Raw genomic sequence first — 21,696 nt, 5'->3', positions numbered from 1 at the left:
AACGTCAACTGGATAAAAGAACCATGCACGAATTATTTGTATGGTCGGTTGGCCAAACTCTAGTGCCAGAGCATTATTGATCATGATGATTTTTTTTATTCACTCTTATATATCCCTAATCAATGTGACCCTAGTACTTAATGAGACATGTTATTTTTTTTTAAATAAGTGTGTTTGGTTTTTTTTTTTTTTCGCTGAGATGGCTAGGGACAATCTTTCCAAAGGTTCAAGGAGTAAGAGTCGTTCCAAACGGAGCTTACCGCGTGAAGGTTGAGTAGATGACCTTGCAGATCTTTCTCAGAAGGGAAAATGACTTTGTTTTCCCCATGTTATGCTAGCTGGTCATTCAAGAGGAGGAAACATTTCATCTGTGGAGCTGAAGCTTGTTGTGCACACCGATGATCGATCCTTTGAAGGCGCATGATACAGAAAGGGACACATCACTTGATATGACAACTTTAGGTGAATATCCTCCAACAGCTGACTTACTCCCTAGAGATGAGAATGATACAGAGCGTCAACCATTTTTATGTCATCCTCCACATCATAACCAAACTCGCAATTGTCCACAGGCTGTTTTGGCACAGAAAATCATACATCGTTTTACTCGATGGGGTTCATACATTAAACCTCGAGGCGACATTCGATATCTCAGTGGTTTTTGGGATTGGAGCTTGGATGTGAGCCATAAACTACAGAGCAAAAAGTTGACAGCTTCCTTTGGTGAAGCTATATTTACAGCTAGTAAGGAGTACAGTCGTCCTAACGGCATGTATCGAGCTTTATGTGAGTTTTGGTGTCCCAAGACTAATACTTTTGTGACGGGTCGTGGGGAAATTGGCATTTCTTTATGGGAAATGCAGAAGATTTCTGGACTTTCTATCACGGGTGAGTATTATAAAGAAGTGGTACTTAGTTTTGATGAACTCATGGGTTGCAACGGTGTTCTAGGTCTTCTTTTTCTTGTTAGTATCTGTTCAAGGCGTATGCTTTACTGATTTTTGAAACGGGGAACGATTGTGTTAGCCACAGGTGAATGGCTTGCTTTTTGGTACACCAAAGCTGAAAAGATTTCTAATCATCGTCTGACGGTAGAGTATAAAGAAATGGCAAAATCATTTTACTTTGATCGTAGTGGTCGTTAGCATCCTAGAACAAAATTACGAAGACCTTTTTCTTCTCGAGTTACTTTGGCTAAGGGGGTCGTAAAGAGGGAGAAAATCCATTTGTCAGGCTCGGTTTTCCTGTGAATCAGAATGTTAAAGATGAAGCTATGATAGCTGCATACATCTCTTTATGGTTGTCGTTTTGTTCTCCTTTGTGAGGATGGTGATATTATTCGTCCAGGCACTTTCAAGGTAGCAGCATTGATGGCCTGAGGTACTACATTCAGCTTGGTACCTCCACTTTTGTGTTGTTTGTACAAAGGTCTAACTCAGAGCTATTGGGGTATGAAAACATAGAAAGTTGTAGGTGTTTTTAAGAGTTATTGTCCCCTTCATTACTTGTTTGGGTGGGTTGGACTTCATTTTCCTTGGGGAGTATTTAGTGATCTTGATGTTGACTTTGGAGCTCCGTATTTGGTTCGTGCAGCTGGTGTTTCCAACTCGTACTTTTATTGGGAAGATGGTGCTAAGGATGCGAGGGATTTAATCATAACCATGAGTTCTAGTGATTTTAAATGGCATCCTGAGGAAGTTTGATCGCCAAAAGGTCATAGAAGGATACGGACTGATAATGGTGAGGATCCTTCTGAGATTCAATCTTTCATGATAAGCTGTCGTTCTGGATTTGTCGTGTTTCGATGTGGTGATGTTTGCGGGGTGAAATGTATAGTCCTTATAGGTTTGCTCGTCAACAAGGCTTTCGTCAACGTATCCCTGAAACTCCGATTCCTTTTACAAGATCTGTGGATGTGATAGAGTTATACAGTTTGTGGTTGTCTTTGACCTAGACCAAGAGCCGAGTCAACTTTTTTATTCCTCAAAAAGTGCAAGACATGAGTCAGCAATTTGATAAGAGTTATAAGGATTGGTGGGTTCAAGACGTAGTGCCTCACTTGGATGCCCTTGATTTCCGCCTTCTTGAGGATAGCGTCTCCGTTCTGAACTTTAATTTCGATGAAAGGAAAGGAGTCGAAAATCGTGAGACGCGTCGTACTTTGCTTGCCACGCAAAAATCTTCTCGAAAAAGAAGAATAGAACACATGCGAATTGATGAAACGCAGAATGTCATTACGGAGCCTAGATTGAAATTCCGTTTCAAAAAAATAGTACCGACTTCAGCGACTACTCAAATAGAGCAGGCCAACATTCTTGGGGTAGATGTAGAACAAGCTATTCATAGATCAAGTCCTGTGGATTTTTTGAAGCCTGTTGTTCAGACTGAGCCTAAAAATACGAGTGTGACTCCGGATAGGCAAGAAGTTGAAGTTGAGAATGACGTGTCTCCTAGGAGAGGTAATTTTACACACTTTTTCTTTGTTGGAAATTTCACGTTTATTATGTATATTTATAATTCTTTGTGATTTAATTGTTTCGCAGAATTATCAACCGATATATACTCCATTGCCGATTTGTTCGCCCCAAAGGATTTTGTAGTCTTCCTTGCCTTCTCGGGTATGGGAGATGTTTGGAATGTCAGTCATTTTAGTAGGGGGATTTCGAAATTGGTTGATACTGAAGATCTTTCAAAGAGTGATGGGGACGAGGTTTCTTCATGTCCTCGTCAAAATTCTCATGGCACTCCATCAACCTCAACTACACATACGGCTCCTATCGCATTGGCGTTACCTACTGCTAATAAGTTGGTTGATTCATCAGTGATTGCTTTGAAGTCGCGTGGAATGCTTACTGTTTCTACCCAAACTCGACAAGTTTCCTTGCATGATAGTGATATCGACTTATGCGTTCAACAAACATTACATAGAGCTCGTGATGAATTCCTTCGATCTAGAGTTGAGTTGATGCTCAATATTGGCTTTTCCAACTTAAGAGAATGGCAATCTTTTCATATGCCTGCCATCATCTCTTCTCTTAAGGATACTTTCAGAACTGATCCTATGCCTTTTGCAAATTTCTTCGAATCGCTTATAACTGGAGTAGAGGCGTATCTTTTAAGATGAGAGAAGGCTTTATCATCTTTGTCAACAGATGATAGGGATCTTCAGCTATCTGTTTTAGATTAGGAAGCTCAACTAAAACGTCAATTAGTGAATAGTTTACGTACACAACTGACTGAAACTAATGAGAAAAGGGTTGAACTGACTAAGCGAGAAGCTGAGCTAGAAATCGAGTTGACTCAAATTAGAGAAATGCTAACACAAGTCGCTGTTTCTGAAGAGTTTCTTAGTACTCAAGTTCAGGAAGAGCGGGAGGCTCTACTTACTGTTGAAACGGAGTGTACTTGCCTATCTAATGCTCTAATCATTGATGATGATGAAGTAGCTGTTTGCGAAGCAGAGTCTTTGAAGAAGAAGTTTTGGAACCTTACTTCTTTATATTAAGCTTATTTATTTATTTATTTTTACTGTATAGGACTTAGGAAATTATAACATTGTTTATTTTGTTTGAAATTAATAAAATTCCCTTCTTTCCTTATATGAGTATATTATTTTTTTTGTTGATGTGGTTGAACCTGAAGTAACTTTATAGGCTGCCTACGTACCTAAAATGGGATCAAACCATAACGTAGTTCAGATGGATAATGCTCTAAGTTTTGCCTAGATCGCCCTCTCGGATTTTCAATTTAGCGAGTTCAAATTTTTTTTTTTTTGGGACCGTTCACAGTTTTAACTCATGCGGGTTAGGAGTATCATGTAGTTTAAACTCGTATGATAATGAGCATTGCCAAACAGTTTAAGCTTGTGTCGAGGAGCAATTATCAAACAGTTTAGGCTCGTGCTGGGGAGCAACATTCTTTTAAGCATAGTATCGTTTGAGGAATTTGCCATTGGTTGGACCAAGACGTAATCCTTCCGGTGTTACAAGACGGTATGCACCATTAGTGTATATTTGTTTCACTACATGAGGTCCATCCCATTTTGGATCAAACTTCTTTCTAGAACGGTGTGAGAGGATGATTGGTCGTTGTACGGCTAGGACTAGATCACCAACTTGAAAGGAACGTGGTCGAACTTTCTTATTGAATGCACGTGATAGACAAGCTTGGTAACACTCTAGTCGTTGTTGTGTTTCCAATCTCTTTTCGTTCCAATGCATCGAGTTTAGTTAGATGTAATTTGGTATTCTCATCGCAAGTTAGACCTTCTTGGATTGCAATCCTTAATGAAGGTATCTGACATTCCAAAGGGAGAACAACTTCAACTCCATAAACCAATGAGTAAGGTGTGGCTTGTGTGGGGGTGTGGTATGAGGTTCTGTATGCCCATAGTACTTCCCCAATTTTTTCATGCCAATCTTTTTTCGATTTTGAAACAACCTTCTCAAGAAGCTTACAAAGAGTTTTGTTGAAGGCTTCAGTGAGTCCATTTGCTGTAGTGTTGTACATTGTAGAAAATCTTTACTTGATGTCAAACTTCATGCAGAACTGATCCATTAATGTATTGCTAAAAGATTTACCATTATTTATTATAATGTATTGTGGAATGCCGTAACAGAAGACGATATTATTTTTGATGAAATCGACTACCGTTTCTTTCTTCACCTCTCAAAAGGGAACTGCTTCAGCCCATTTAGAAAAGTAATTTGTTGCGGCAAGGATATAAAGATGTTGTCTTGAAGATTTTGGGAGTGGTCCAACGACATCAAGTCCCCACTCGTCAAAGGGCCAAGATGCGATTGTAGGATGCAATGGTTCCGGTGGTTGACGAATGTAATCCCCATGAAATTGGCAAGCTTTACACCTCTTTGCATGTTCTAAAGAATCTTTCACCATAGTAGGCCAGTAAAATCCCATCCTCTTCAGATTGTGATGGAGTTTCGACCTGATTGATGTGAACTGCACACTCCAGAGTGTGCTTCTTCTAAAACATCTTGGATTTCATCATTTCCGAGATATCTCATTAAGATGTCGTCGAAAGAGCAACGATAGAACTTATCGTTGAAATATAAAAATCGAGGTGCCTTACGACGTATTTCGATTTTGTGCTTTAGGTCGTCTAGCAGCTTCCCATACTGTAGATAGTCAATAAGTGGTTCTCCAATCTTTGACTTCGACTATTTCGACAGCGTTTGCTTCGTGAGACTCACAATTTTCATCTATCAAAGGAGGTAGTACCCACCTATGGCAGATAGGGATACTTATTGTCTCTCCTTCTAGCATAGCTAAACTTGCAGCAAGACTAGCTAAAGCGTCAACCTTCTTGTTTTTAGCTCTTGGTATATGCCTGATGATGACGTCTTCAAATTGACTTATAAGTTGTACAGCATAGTAGTGATAAGACACTAACTCATGCTTACGAACGTCATACTCTGTTGAGAGTTGGTTAATGACAAGTTGTGAGTTCCCATACACATAGAATTGGTGTAACTTCATCTTTAGCTCGAGTTCTAAACCAATGATTAGAGATTGGTATTTTGCAACATTGTTTGAACATAATTTTGTCAAGGCAAACGAGAATGGCAATACTTCATTTTGTGTGGTGATAAAAATTACACTTACCCCCGCTCCATCTTTTCTACTTGCGGCATTAAAGAACATTCTCCAAGCTGGAAGCACATCAATAGAGAATACTTCTTCGTCAGGCAAGTTGTGAGACAATTCCCATTTAGCCGGAATAGGATGATCAGAAAGAAAGTCGGCTAATGCTTGCCCTTTTACAGTCTTTTTGAGGGATGTAAATAATCTCGAATTCTGATAAGAGAAGGGCCCATTTAGCTAGTTTTCCTGACAAGACTGGTCTTGTCATAATGTACTGGAGCGGATCAGCTCGCGTGGTGAGTCGGATTATGTGTGATAACATGTAATGCCGCACTTTCTTTGTAGCAAAGATGAGTGCTAAACATGTCTTCTCAATTGGTGAATAATTTACATCTATTCCAACAAGAGTTCGATTCAAATAGTAGAGTGCACCTTCTTTTCCTTTGTCATTTTCTTGAGCTAGCAATGCTCTTAGTGACATTTCTTACGCACTAATATAGAGAATCAGTGGCTTCTCGGGAATTGGTGCAGACAGAACAGGAGGCTTGAGAAGATACTCCTTGATACTTTTCAGAGCATTCTCACAAGTTTCATCCCATTCAAATGATGTATCTTTCTTCATCAATCGACTAAAGGGATGACAACGTCGAAATGAATCTACGAATGTAAACATGCCGGCCTTGTAGACTTTTGAGTTCATGAATATTCTTTGGTGCTAGCATCTTTTGAATGGCTTTAATCTTGTTTTGATCGATTTCAATATCACGATGCCGAACCATGAATCCCAAAAACTTACTTGAGGTAACTCCAAAAGCACATTTTAATGGATTCATCTTGAACTGATACTGTCGCAATCCGTCGAAGGTATCACGTAGATGTTGTAAGTGATCTTCTCTTTTCTTCGACTTTACCACCAAGTCATCAACATAACATTCCACCTTGTCATGTAGCATGTCATCAAAGATTTTTGCATAGCTCGCTGGTAAGTGGCACCAGCATTCTTAAGTCCAAAAAGTATAACTTTGTAACAATATATACCTTTTGGGGTACGAAAGGCTGTAAGCTCCTCGTCTTTTGGCGACATTCGAATTTGATTGTAACCAGAAGATCCATCCATGAAAGACAGAGCTTCATGTCCTGCAGTCGCATCAACCATAAGTTCTAAGATTAGGAGCGGAAAATCGTCTTTTAGACATGCATTATTCAAGTCGCGAAAATTGACACATACTCGAATCTGTCCATTTTTCTTTCTTATTGGAACTATGTTGGAAATCCAGGTTGGATATTTTACTTCTCGAATGAAACTAGCTTCGATCAATTTGTTGACCTCTGTTTCAATCTGTGGTACCAACTCTGGCGAAAACGACGTTGTGCCTATTTTATTCGACGAACTCCGTGTTTGACTGCGAGCTGATGAACAGCGATCTTAGGGTCAAGTCTTGGCATTTCTTTGTAAGTCCAAGCAAAGACATCTTTGTATTTATGTAACAACTTGAAGTATTCGGCTTCTTTATTCTGATTTAGAAGGGTGTTGACGAACGTGGGTCGCGACTCTTCAATTATCCCAAGATTTATTTATTTCAAGTCGTTGATGGTGACTTGTCCGCCTTCTTAAAAAATTGGTGGAGCATTTTCGAGTTCTTCATCTGACGACGTAGAATCTTTTTCAGGGAATTCCTCAATTATAATGTGATTTACATAAACAATATCTTTAGAATTTTCTATCCTTGTAGTTGAAGGTTGACTGTCGCTCTTTTGATTTGTGAGGACAATGGTACATCGCTTTACAACTAACGCATCTGATATTGAGACTTCTAAAGCTGCTTGTCGTTTCATGCGAGACGGAATAGTGCTATGCAAGCCACTACTGTCTTTATGCTCAACATGTTTATTTTTTTGCTTAGGTTAACGTCATGATTCCCTTCGTATTTTTACTCCAACATTCTGATCGAGTCTAGATAATGCAGATGCACGAGGTTTATGAACTTGTACATTATGATGATCATCTAAAGTACCCAATCGATCAAATACCGATGTGGTCGAGATATGGCCACCAATTCGATCAAAGACAGACCGATGTGCGTGGAACTGGTGTTTCGTTAATAGACTCATCAATGACTTCTACTGTAGTATGTTGTGAAAAGGCCGTTTTCATCTTATAAATTTTGATTGGAGCCTTTGGCGTTATACCTAGCCCTGCTCGTGTGAATGAAATTTTTTCTCCAACTCGAACAAGTTTGACTTGTGTTGCGGTTAAACCATGAATTTGATCAGTTTGTGGTAGTTCACCCAATCGCGCACGTTCACCTTTCTCATAACCGACTATCTCGAGTAACTTTGAAGTCTTAGGACCGAACCAACTTTTGGAGTCTACTTTTGTGAGATTGTCTTCATGACTTTTCGTGTTTGATGTAGCTGAGATAACATTTTCCATGGGTGTCCTTACTATGTAAGATTTCTGGAGAGGTGTAACTGGCAGGGTTAACTCTTCTTTTAGCATCTCCAATTTGACTTTAGAGACAAAAGGCTTAGTCTTTGAAGAAATGTCTTCGAAAGGTAATTGTCCCGGCTTTCGTATCGATTGCGGCACGTAACGAAGTATTGGGGTTGACAACACAACTATGGATGATGCGTCCACCATTGATTGACTCACCTTGGTCTGTTGAGTTTCTGGTTCTTGTTTCTTTACTTGTTCTTTCTGAAGCTGAGGACTAGGAGAAATTTTCTCGGTATCATTCATAGTATGCTTTCCTCTGTCAGATTTTTGCTTACTAGATGGAGGTACCGAAATTAGAAGTGCTTCTTGAATGATATCACCTCCAAAATAAAATTTTGCATCTGCAAAATACATTTCTACCTTGTCAAACGGTTGATCTTCGGCCACTACACATTTCTGCACACCATCTTGGTAATACTTAAAGCATTGATGTAACGTGGATGGTACTACTCCAGTTTCATGTAGCCACGGTCTATTGAGAAGCAAGTGATATGAAGTTTTACAATCAATCACGTGGAAGAGTGTTGTTGACTCTAAATCTACGATAGAGAGCTTGACTCTTATCATGCCAATAGCTCTCTGACCAGCTAAGTTGAAGTCTTGGATCATCAACTTACTGCGAGCAAGTTGATTCGACGAGATCCCAACTTGTTTCATGGTACGAATTGGCATAATGTTGACCGCAGAATCACAATCCAAGAAATTCTTTGAACTTTATTCTCCCTCACATAACTTGTGACGTAAAGAGGCCTATTGTGAGGTCGAGACTCCAATTGGAGATCCTCATCAGTGAAGGTAATTGTGGCCATGCACATACTGTCTTGTTGTGGATTTATGTCAGGTTGAACTTTTTGTTTTGATTCAGTTGAGCTTTGCTTTTAAGTAAGCTGAACTTTTTGGAATTCACTGGAGAAATCCAAGTCAACCTGCGAATCTTCTATTTTCGAGGCGCTATTGTCTTTCTCAAGTCGTTGATCTCAATTATTGGACCTATCATCAATATCATCTTCTAGCACTTACGCTTCCACTAGATGACATGAAACCGTGCAGATTTCCTTCAAGAGCTTCTTGGGTAAGAATTCTAGAAGAGTAATCGGCACACGGGGAGATTGCTGAAGGATGTCTTTGGGGTCTGTGGGCGGAACTCGGAAAGCCTTCTTCTTTGTTGCTCTCTTTCGTTTCTTTGATCCTGTACTTGGTTTTGACTTTCTTCGCTTTCTCTTTGGCTTTGGAGTTGGAGGAGTCGGCACATGTGTAAAACGTCTTTTTCGACGAGCAACAACCGTCCACCCCTCGTCATCTACTGAAGCAGACTTTGAGATGTTTGACTTTGAATTTGAAGTCAAATGAGATTGTGGTCTTTGTTGAGGTGGAGTGGGAAATGTGATGATCTTTCTTTGATTTGGCGTAGCCCCCGACGTGGGATGGGCCTTTTCAATGTCGAACATGAGTTGGGGTGGTTGAAGTAGAACTTTTGTGTTTGGGGAGATGGAGTCTGTGTTGCATACTGATTTGCTAAGAATATTGGATCAAAAGATCCAAAAGTGACAAGAGGTCATGTTGGAAGTAGCAACATTTTCAACACATTCAAGTTCAATTTCCCTTGACGTGCTAAATCCATAATTTTCTCCTTGAAGACGAAGCATTTTTCAATCGGGTGACTAATTACCCTATGATAGCGACAATACTTTGGATCATTGTCGTGACCTGCTTCCTCGGGTCGTTTGGGCACTGGAAATTCAATGAGCTTTAATTTCAGCAGCTCTTCGAACATGCCCAAGACGTCAGCATTAGGAAAAGGGTACTCTTTTGCCTCAAGCTCTTTGAGAGTTTTCCAAGTTTTTCTTTTTTCTTGTGTTGAATCAGCTCTTGGTTGATCTTCTCTTCTTTTACCTGTGATCTTGACAGGTTTGTTGGTGGTGGTAGACAAGACTTCTTTAGCTTTGAAGGACTTGCCATCCTTCTTCTCTTGCTTTCGAGACTCACTTGGTCGTAGAGTCTGATGCACAGCTATACTTTGCTCCATGTCGTGGGCTTGAGTAGCTAGCTCTTAAAAAATATGTGGTTTAATTCCTTTCAAGATGTAAAGGAGTTGCCAGTGCATTCCTTGAACACACATCTCGATAGTAGAAGATTGAGAAAGTCGATCCATGCAGTTGAGGGAAAGATTTTTCTAGCGCTCTATGTACTTGATGACTGGTTCATCCTTCCTTTGTTTGACGGCAGCAAGCTCTACCATACTCACTGTTCTTCTAGTGCTGTAGAAGCGGCCGAGGAACACTCTTTCAAGTTGATCCCAAGAATCTATTGAGTTGGGTTCCAAGTCGGTGTACCAATTGAACGTATTGCCGCGTAGGGAGCGAACGAATTGTTTCACCATGAAGTCACCGAATGTACCGGCATTGTTGCAAGTTTCGATGAAATGAGTAATATGCTGCTTTGGATTGCCTTTTCCTTCGAATTGTTGAAATTTTGGTGGCTGATATCCCGCTGGAAGACGCATTTGTTCGATGCGTTGAGTGTAGGGTTTGGAATAGACTAATGAGGACTCTGGCATGCCCCCATACTGAGCACGAATGGTGTCCGTAATCATTGCTTGTAGCTGTTGAACAGAAAGTGAGGCAACAAACCCCTGTGGTGGGTCTCGCGTAGCTTTACGTGAGCCAGCATAGTCTTCTCGTTCTTCTTGACGCGGAGTCGTATACACTTCAGGAGTGAATCCTGGAGGATGCGAAGGTCCAGCGCTCGATTTATTCTCCTTGTCTTTATGCTCCAAACAACTAACAAGGGTTGCAATCTGGATGTCTTTGTCCTCCATTGCCTTTGTTAATTTGTTGATGGTGTGCCATCTGAGCAACTTGTTCCTCCTTTGTTAGCACTTCAGCTGTCATCACTGCTCTGATAGAGGTGTGAGTTTGTGACGGAGAAGTGATTGATAGAGATCTAGACGATCCCTCGCTTGACTTCGAATCAGATCCAGAATCTGACAAGTCATTTTCTACAACGTTCGCCCACGATGCCTTTATTGTGAATGCCGTTTTTGTGGCACGTTTCTTGGAGTGATGTTGAAGAGGCTCCATTAGCTTGGATCCACTAGTTTTCGTCATTGTTCGCGTTATATGATGATCGCGATTGATAACCTTGGTAGATTCAAGGTTTGAAGAATTGATTTTCTTACCTTTCTCAGTAGTAGCTGATGCGACAGTGTTGACATTGCGAGATTGCATCGATGCTTTGGTTGATCTTTTGTAGTTTACTGAAAGATGAGAGGTTGAGATGTGCAAGAAATTTGTCGACAATAAATTTCAACAGATCTACCTCAAGATTTGTGAAATATGATCGCAAATGCTTTTATTGATTTTTGATGAAAAGTAGATACAGATCTCAGTGTTTCCTTTGATTAACAGTCAAATACAAAATAGATGAAGATGATGTATGTAGCTTTTCTTCTCTCCGGACTTCGCGCTTTATCGGTTGAGAAAGTTGTTTGGGTAATGGCTTTGCTGCGTACTTGATCTTCTGTAGAGGTTTCTGTAGATTTTCTTCTCTCCGGGCTTTGCGCTTTATCGGCTGAGAAGGTTTCCTTGGCTTCCGGAGAAGGGCTTTATGCTTGATCTTCTCTTTAATCGGAGTCCAGATCTTTGAAGAACTTTTGCTTTATCTTTGGAGGAGGGCTTGAGTGCTTCTTCTTCTCTAGAGGGAGAGCTTTTGTCTTCTGAGAGAAAGTGATCCCGATCCCCTCTCAATAAGAGGGGCTATTGTATTTATAAACTTAAAGGTAATTTAACTTTCCAATTATACCCCAACTTAAAGAGGTTTAATTTGTTTAAAGGGCTAAATTTGTCCAAATCCAATTTTAAGGATTTTATGGATCATTATTGGGCCGATCTCATTTGTTTGGGTGTAGGGTTCAATATTTAATGTGTGGATCACTTGATTTTTATTTAGATCATGGGTTTTATCTGCGAAAACTCAAAACCCAGGCCTGTAAGAGGCACATTCCCATTTAATGGACTCAACTTGGATTTGAGGCCCATTAATAAAATTAGGGATTTTTATTTATAAATTTGTAAAGGTCTCCTCAAAATTTTGGTGCCTATAGTAACCATGAACTGATCCAATCTCTAGAGCCCCTGCCACAGTAGCTTCATACTATTGTTCCTCCTCCATGGAATTATGGAGTCCTCATCGCGGATGACATCAATCTGCACCCATCAATTCGAGCTTTTTGTGCTAGTGTCAAGCCATTTATGAGAATGGTCAATTTGTGGAATCTTGTCCGAGGTTCCTTCAGATCTGAGTCAATGGAGCCATCCAATTTCTCAACCTCGAGTAGCACCTAGTTGAGCTACCAGAATCATTCTTTAAATTCTTGATCTTGAGGTATGTCTTGGTCAGTTGAAAAAAAAAAGACATCTTGACTGAGACAACCGAGATAAACTCGAGCAACCAAGACAAACTTTTAATCTCTCATTCTGATCACTCCTGAGACTGCGACATCTCACCGTAGGCATCTCTAGATGAAACGATGTTTGAACCATGACCTTAGATATCCTCTATCCATTTACAATTCAGTGGGCCCTACTTGTTCACTTAAACAAAAAGGAGGCCTTAAACGAATACATAAACTATAATAGCTATCATTGAGTTCACATATGTGATGAGAGTTGTTGAGTTTCCCTTTAGTCTCTGCTGCCCTTGCCTGAGGTCTGATTTTTGCTGCATATTGAAGGAGATCTAGGTTTCACATATAATCCAATTTTCATGATTCTCTCCCTATTTTCCATTTATTTTTATTTTATTTTTGTTTTTGAATCCCTTGGTCTTAATATTATAGGCAAACTGAAGTTTGATGTTCATCTCTATACTGTTATTGGAAGTTGATATATACTTGGACTTATTAAGGTCATAGTCACCAAGTTGGGGTTCGGGAATAAGTCGGCAAAGGAAAAATCCGGTAAAATCGGGAAACATTGGAAAAAAGATGGGAAAAAATCGTGCTTGGTTAGGGCTATGTAATTATTCCTACTAGTGGGCATTCTTATATTATATCATTAAGTTCCATATTAAACTAGAATGATAAATCAGCAATTCCCATATTGATATCATTATGCATCCACAAACAAGTAACCACAGATCCACAAATCCACAACATATTCAAGGTTTATATTATTCAAAATATAAAAAAAGTTGACAATTATGAGTCTGAATTAGGATTCCTTAACAAATCAGTGTCATTCTCATTTGCATCCTCATTATTTTCGCATTATTCGTGATTTAATTGTGAATTTCATAAAAGTCACGTATTATTAAAAAAGTCATGATTTAATCACGACTTTTTCATTAAGTCAGAGACTTTGGTGACTATGATAAGGTTGCTTAACCCATATTTTGCTAGTTTTCTCTGTAATCGAAATTAGGTGTTTATCTTCCTATTTGTTTGTTATGTTGCTTTTATGTATCCATTTTTTTTTCTTGCTGTTTATGGGATTTGTCCTGCAGCATTTTAGGAGGGAAGGAGGCGGACTATCCTTGGAAAAACCAATATCATCATATAAGGGATATAGTGAAGGAATTATAAATTTTTTATTATGTTTTATAGACTCACTGCAAGTTCCCAATGACAAGGAACGCCCAATGCATAAGGAGGCATTTAAAGACAATAATTGTGCACGCACTATCTTTCCTTAACCTTTCTTACAGTTCTTCCTTTACTGTCAATCAAGAAGAAAAGAAAAGGAAAGAAAAAAAGCACTGATCAGGAAAGTTGAAAAAAGAAATTGGAGATTTTACCATTGGAGGGAATTTACTTTAACAGGCCTTTTCCACCAGAAGGTTACTTTAATAGGCCTTTTCACTAGAGTGATTAATTTGGATATTGTTACCATTTGCCATTTGCTGGGGTCTCTAAACGGAGAGTAAACAAAAGGGTTTTTGAAGGAAATAGGATGGCACACAATTCATTGTTTTAAATATAAAGCCTTTCTTATGGTCTAAAGATATTTTGAGAGTTAGAGGCCTTTTTTCGAGGATTTTATTTTTAGTTGGGATACGGCTGTAAGGGGAGATGGGTAAATGTACTCAATTCTTCATTATTATCTTTTAGTTTTTTGCTGGTTATCTGGGTAGTTTTTTTTTTTTTTTTTTGTGACCAATAAGCTTTTAATCTTCTTTCATCTAATTTTGATAAAATCCTTTAATTAAATAAATAAAAATAAATAAATAAATAAATAACTAAATAAATAAAAAACAAAGAACAAAAGAAGAACCAAAACCAGTTGATAAAATGTGCTACCATATGGAAACGAGGACTAACATGATGTTTGAATCAATTTTGATTCAAAGATCCTGAACTCCATACAAGGATTTTGATTATTTGCCCTAGATTTTTATTTGAAAGCAGATGATGTTAGTTGCAGGAAAAAAGAATCGTGGACCTTTGTTAACCAGTTTTTGTTTGAATGGTCTCACATCATCATTTGTAAAAGTTGATACATACCTTTTAATTCTGCGAAAAATTACCCCTAATCTTGAACATGATTACAGTGAAACCTTCAAAAAAGAATTATGATAATAATTTAAAAAAAGCTCAGTTAGAGGTAAATAAAATGCACTTCAAATGAAAAGGACAACCTTATTTCTGGTCCTCTTAGCATTTATCTGGTTTTTATTAGAGAGATTCTACTAGCACGCCAACTTTTGCTAACAGCACCCCAATTCATATGTAAATCACCAAAGAATCAGCACTCATCTTGGGGTGGTGTTAGCAAAAGTTGGTGTGGCAATAGAGGCTCTCTTTTATTATAGTACGACTAGTTATTCATGTTTTCGCCGCATTGTTTCTATATTTCCATTATCCTACTGATTATTGATTTTCCTTGGCTGTTAGAAAACAAAATGAAATAATCATTATTCTTATTTCATGACAGAGAAAAAGGAGATGACGGGATTGGGTATTGGTGTCTCGAGCATGAAGGCTGGTGAATGTGCCCTGTTGCATGTGGGCTGGGAGTTGGGCTATGGTAAAGAAGGAAGCTCATGTGTTCCACCTATGGCGAATCTCTTATATGAGGTTAAACTTATTGGTTTCGATGAACCCAAAGAAGAAGTAAGTCTCCCAAACCCCTAAGAATCTACAATGATTTCCTCAACTATAATATTTTGTGATGCCGATGTGAAAACACCAAGATTAAATGAAAAACTCAGATCAAATTGACATCTGGTGGAATTCCATTTAAATAGAGAAACTGAGTACAAGTTAGTTACTTAGCTACTACCCTAACTACATCACAGTTGATCATACTCCTTAGAGATCACCACTTGTTTGTTGATGAATCTTGAATGCAAATTGCATGTCATTGATTAAAAAGAAGAGTTTATCTTGATTGTTGCCTCTATGAGAGAGAGAGAGAGAGAGAGAGAGAGAGAGAGAGAGTAGACAATATGCCCATGTGGGATATAGACGAGGAGCACTACATACACTCAACTCAAATGGCCTCTATGGGCCTTTACAAGAGGTTGGGCTCATCTTGAGCCAATGGGCTTTGGGCCTCGTGATTGGGCTAGCAAATATCTTTTTTATTGCAATGGGGAGAGAGAGAGAGAGAGAGAGAGAGAGAGAGAGAGAGAGAGAGAGAGAGAGAGAGATCATTGAACTTGAGAATGCTAACAAGGTTTGAGTGAGGATCCTCTAACCAACGGTGGAATTATCAAGCACAAACATTATCGGCTTCATGAATGCAAGACGTGGGTCAGAAGATTCCAAAAGAAGTTGACTTGGCCAGCAAAATTACTGCACCTGTGTGCAATCTTTTTTTATTTTTAATATATGCCTTTTTTGGAAGAATATGAGAATAATGAGAGGAATTTGTTTGAGAAACCGGTTTGCCCATCAAAGAAAATAAAAGAGAGGAAAGAAAACCAATTTATGAATTGATAAAACTAACCAATACAAGAACTGAAGGAGAGATTAAGACACAGAGGTAAGGAAATATTTTTATTTAACAAAATAAAATTGAAGATCAAGAAGAAGATGGAGATCTAAAGCCTAATGGTAGTGGGACCATTGGTTGATTGGATTGAGTAAGAGATTTGATCCAACAGCACTATGTGGGTCCTCGATAATGATGATGTATTGAAGTGAAAGAAATAGGTATGAGAAACAAAGGAAACTGTGAGAAATAAGAGATGATACGTAAGAAAGTTTGATTTGGATGACCTGGTTTAGAAGCTAGTAGCATGGCCGGCCTAATCGCAAGATCGGTGCCGTCCATGGCTCTGATACCATGAAAACACACAAGATTAAATGAAAAACCCAGATCAAACCTCTGGTGGAATTCCATTTAAATAGAGAAATTGACTACAAGTTAGTTAACTACCCTAGCTACATCAATATGATTCGGTGTATCTCGATATACCGAAATACAATGCAGCATAACTACTACAACTACATAATATAATTCTAATTACATCAAGATAATGATGGATGTTTCACTAGATACCTTAATACAACAGTACGTAATCTAATACTCCAATATGATGCCTCGATTAAGCCACAATTCTAGCAATTTTTGTGTGTGCGAATGTTCCATATATTTGTCTTCTGAACCTATTAGTGTCAGCATCTCTAAGATGCTGACTACAAACTTCTGATACATTTTTAGGGGAAAGCTCGGAGTGATATAGTCGTGGAGGAACGGATTGGAGAAGCAGATCAAAGAAAGACGGAAGGGAATGCTTTTTTCAAGGATGAAAAGCTGGAGGAGGCAATGCAACGATATGAAATGGTTAGAGACTAATTATATCTTAATTTTCCCTATTTTATGATCATTCAAAATGTTGTTCTGAGTTTGCAAGGGAAGTTGTGCTAATGTTTCTCCCTCATATTAGGCTATTTCATACATGGGAAAAGACTTCATGGTCCAATTATCTGGGAAGTATCGACAGAAGGCCTTGGCTGTGAAGAACCCGTGCCACCTCAACATGGCAGCTTGTTTATTGAAGCTCAAGCGCTATGAAGAAGCCATTGCACATTGCAACATTGTATGTTTCTGATTTCATGAACATAATTGGTTCCTTTATGTTCATTTTAATTTCTGTTACATAAGCTTCTGATCAAAACCCTGGTTTCATGCTTTAGATCTATCCAAAGGGATAAGAAAGAAAAAAAAAGAAAGTTACACAAGCTTCTCATCTTTACTCCAGGGAATCCTTGTGTCAGCTTCAGAGTACTTTTCATTCTCACATTCCCAACCTTTCTTCATTTTTAATTAATCTTATTGCACATTTTAGTTTCTCCAAGATCTTTTTTTTTTTTTTAAACTTCTGATGTCTATGAAAAACGAAAAAAAAAAAAAAAAAACAGAAACTCTGCCCCATTATTTAGTGTATCAGCCTGGCATGGGAATTTTTAATGCATTATTCAATCCACAAGTTCTAAAGTCTCAAAATCCTAGGTGCTGTTTTGACATCTAAAAAACTCTGTTGGCTCTTTTTTATGTGTGCCAACTTCATTCAGATTTCCATTTCTTTAGACTATAGTTTTAAAACTCGAAATCTTGACTCGAATGTCCATCGAGTCAAGTCAAGTAAATGGTTCCTAGTTGACTTGGGCGAGTCACTATGTATTAAATTTATTAAATATTCAAAATAAGTATCAGATAATAATAATTTTTGGTTTATCAAGAAAACATGATATGTATAACCGCATACTTGAGATAAATTTCTAATCAAGACAAGGTGCACATTCAAATTGACATGGTCGAGTTTCTGAGTTGCTTCAAACAAGTTTTAGGGATCAGTAAACTGGAAATTCAGTTGAGTCAAAGTCTACATGGCCTAGTTTTGAGCTGCCTCAACGAGTTTTGATACATGGGATTGGACTCTTATTTGGCTATCTTTGAAACTGTTGATCGATCAGGTTGTGTGATTTGCTCTCAGGTATTGATAGACGATGAAAACAATGTCAAAGCACTATTCAGACGAGGAAAAGCCAGAGCAGAACTTGGGCGAACAGATGCTGCTAGGGATGACTTTCTTAAGGCCCGTAAACATGCACCCGAAGACAAAGCAATTGCCAAAGAATTACGTTTACTTGCTGAGCATGACAAGGCAGTTTACGAGAAGCAAAAAGAGCTCTATAAGGGGATTTTCGGTCCAAGAGCTGAAAATAACGCACTCCTGATATCTGAATCTGACACACTCCTAGAGAGAAGTGTCTTCACATCCAACATAAAGCTTACAAGGAGATGGCAGCAACCGCATTGCAGGTATGAAGAGCTTGATTCTAACTTGCAATATGAGACAAAGAAGGATGTGTAAGAACAGACTCTATGTGGTTTATCTATTCATATCAAGAATGGTTTGCAATGAACCATTTTACCGTTTTTGTAATTTGTTTGTTTTTGTTTTTTATTGTAAATTATGAGCGGCTTTCATCCGTTTAACCACAAAACGGAGAGTTTATGTTATCATACCACCTTTTGATTATAGCATGCCAATTAATACATTTAGAGAGCTTTTATTGCCGTACCAACTTTTACTAAGAGGACTCCAAGATGTGTGCTAATTAGAGATTTCAAATTTTATTAAGGGGGTTGTTCATAGATAAGGTTTTTTGAAAAAAAAAAATCCAATTTTTTTACTTAATCCAAGACTTTGAATCCAACAGAGCAACAAAGAGATGTAGAGCAATTGTTAGTTGCTCTCTTAAGTGATCAATTGATCGCTCTATACAATGTAGAGTGATCAACAGAGGCAGTTTTATACAATGTAGAGTGATTAACAGAGGCAGATTTATGTTATGGGACACTTTTGTTATTTTTATTTTTTTAACTAATTCCCCATATGAACCTATAAATGGGGTGTCTTGTAGAGGTTTAGAGAGATTCTTTTTGGTGGGTGGAGGTGTTGTCCATTTTGTAGTTCATCTTTGAAGATCTGTAGGATTTCTCATTAATTTAAGTGTGATTTGAAATTTTTTTTTTTATTTTGGTGAGTTCTAATTTATTTCTTTTCTTTTATTTTCAACAAGTCAATGGAGTTAAATCCATTAGAATTAGAATAGGAGTTCTTCATTGACACATGCAAGGAAGACTTAAGAACTACTTCATCATTTGTGAGGTTGAATCCTTAATCCATTATCATTGTGATGGAAAAAAGGGGTAAAAGAACTCATCTAGTGTCTCCCTTTAAATGTCCCTTGAATTTCAAAGAGCCATTGGTGGATCCAAATGAGGGAGAACAAAATGATGCTTTCATTGATTCCTTTGGTTATCATTTTTGAGTTTTTCTTATATATTACCAATAAAGAACTTTGTAAGTGTGTTTGTCAAAATCCAAGACTAGATTAGACATTTCCCGGTATTTATTAATATTCAATGTAATTGGGGAATATCAAAGTCCAAAGGTTGAAGTCACAAAATGTCAAATTTATTGGAGATCAAGCCAACTCAAGATAAGTGGAAAAGAAGATGGAGGATCAATCTTAACCACCTCAAGTTGAAGAAAATAAAAAGAGGTAAAGGGGGGGTGTGAGTGTTCATAAGGCTTGGGCAACCGAACCTGAGAGAAGCATATATTTTTGCTTCTCTTCAAGGGACAACCGATTGGTCGACCCAGCTATTTTCCTCCTTGGGGTGACCTAGGATCACTCGATTGATTGGACCCGAGAGGTGGGTATGTTTGTTTCTCTTCTTAGAACGATGAGTCAGTCAACCCAACTTTTCTTCATGGGGCAATCGAGGAATTCTTGGGTCGACCGAACATGAGAGTTGCATATCTTTTTATTCTTCAAAGGTTGATCATTGGGTCAACCCAAAAATTCTTGATCGGTTGATTGAACTTTCTTAAGTCGACGAGTGATATTTTTTCAACAAATTTTTAAAGATTCTCATTTCGTTTTTGAGCGAGGATTTTGAATGAGTCCTATTCCATTTGAGCAGGTCTTCTAATATGTTTGAATAGATCCTTATTTGAGTCAGTTAGGGTTTCTCTAAACCATACCTCTTGCCTTTAAATGAGGGCCTTCTTTAAGAAAATCAGCAATTCACCAATCTATCTCGTCTCTGATAAATCTTTGAGGTATGCTACTCCTTTATCATCTTGTAATTCTTTTCATAGGAAATCATTTTGTGAGAATTATCTTCATCTCCTCATTTATTATTATGAGATTTTGTTGTAAAGAGGAGATTATGAGCAAAGTTTTCAGATCTACCTTATAGAGGTTTATTCTTCACAACCTGCAGTTGTATCTTGCTTCAAAAAGGATTCGTGGAGATTTCTTATAGTGAGATCGGTGAAAGTCCAGAAAAATGTCGCGACCACGTGCTTGTTATTCATTGTAAGCTATTGTAACCCGAAAGCATTGAATAAAGACACAAGCTCAAGTAATGAGCTTCTTGAGAGAGGAGTAGGGACCAAGGTCACTAGACCAATATAAAACTATGCCTCACTAGATGGTCTGAATGTCTCTAAATACTTATTCACGCGTGATTTATTTTATTTGATTGTTGATTATATGCTATCTTTTCTTGTTTAAGAAAAATAAAAAAAATTGGTAAAAGATTTGTTAAAACCTATTCACCCCTCCTTTTAGGTTTTCATTAGAGTAATTTCCATTTGTATCAAAGCAATGTTACATCGATTGGGCTTAACATCCCTGGTGTGATCATTTTAAAATGAGTATGGCAATAGGAGGGGAAGGTGGTTTAGTCTCTCGACCACCATATTTTGATGATTCTTATTATGCGCATTGAAAAGTTAGAATGAGAATTTTTTTTTAATGCACTTGATGAAATGTTTGGAATGCTATGGTAGACAGATGAAGTGAACCTATGACACTAACTGTGATTAATGATGTTTCTACTCCCATTAAAAAGAGAAGAATGGAATGTAAAATAGATGAATGTGAAATGCATAAGGCCAGCTATAAAGTTTTAAGTGTTTTACATTGTGCTTTTTCTCCTGATGAATTTCATCATTATTTTTCATCTGAATCTGCTAAACAAGTGTGGGTTCTTTTAGAATCTATTCATGAATGAACTTCAAATGTTAACTACGAAGTTTGAAACAAAGATAAAGGATGGTCTGGGTGGTAAAGCCAAAAAGATTTTCAATCATACCTCCCCCCTTACCCCCCTATGTTGTAAGTGTAAGTGTAAGGAGATAGCGTTATGTGCTTTACAAGTGGTCTTTTAGTATCCAATCTCCTTATGCTCGGGTGCGGATACCACACTTCCAGATGAAACAATAGAGCTCATTTCAGCAGTCAATATAGTTGACTTTGAAGCTGGAGCTAAGATGGTAGCTTTAGTCAAGGAAGTAGTTGAATCATAAGATCGAGTTTCTTTCCTCCGCGTATGGGGATTTTGTTTATGAAAATAGAGAAAAATGTGTCTTTTATGGGCTTATACACTAAATTAAATAAAGTAGTCACATCTATGTGAGGTTTAGGAGAATCCATTCCAAATGCTAAAATAGTTTAAAAAATCCTTAAGTTACTTCTTGAATATTTCTATCTTAATATCAATGCTATAGAGGAAAGTAAAGATGTTGATCAAATCAAGATAGAAGAACTTGTAGGATCTATGCAGACATAT

The 21,696-nt window shown here is 38.0% G+C and overlaps 1 protein-coding gene across 1 annotated transcript in view; it reads left to right on the top strand.

Moving 5' to 3' along the window:
- Positions 1-18,605, top strand: part of LOC147400398 (peptidyl-prolyl cis-trans isomerase FKBP42-like) — a 34,162-nt gene extending 15,557 nt beyond the window's left edge. The window contains exons 4-7 of the mRNA XM_086446081.1: positions 15,028-15,206; positions 16,762-16,884; positions 16,988-17,140; positions 18,038-18,605. Of these exons, the coding sequence (XP_086302207.1) occupies positions 15,028-15,206; positions 16,762-16,884; positions 16,988-17,140; positions 18,038-18,418 (836 nt within the window). The 3' untranslated portion in view covers positions 18,419-18,605. The remainder of the gene's footprint in view (positions 1-15,027; positions 15,207-16,761; positions 16,885-16,987; positions 17,141-18,037) is intronic.
- The last annotated feature ends 3,091 nt before the right edge of the window (positions 18,606-21,696 follow it).

Source organism: Akebia trifoliata, chromosome 6 (genome assembly GCF_017979445.1).
Source record: "Akebia trifoliata isolate Shusen 1 chromosome 6, ASM1797944v1, whole genome shotgun sequence".
Classification (NCBI taxonomy): Eukaryota; Viridiplantae; Streptophyta; class Magnoliopsida; order Ranunculales; family Lardizabalaceae; genus Akebia; species Akebia trifoliata.
This window is presented reverse-complemented; position numbering and strand designations above follow the sequence as displayed.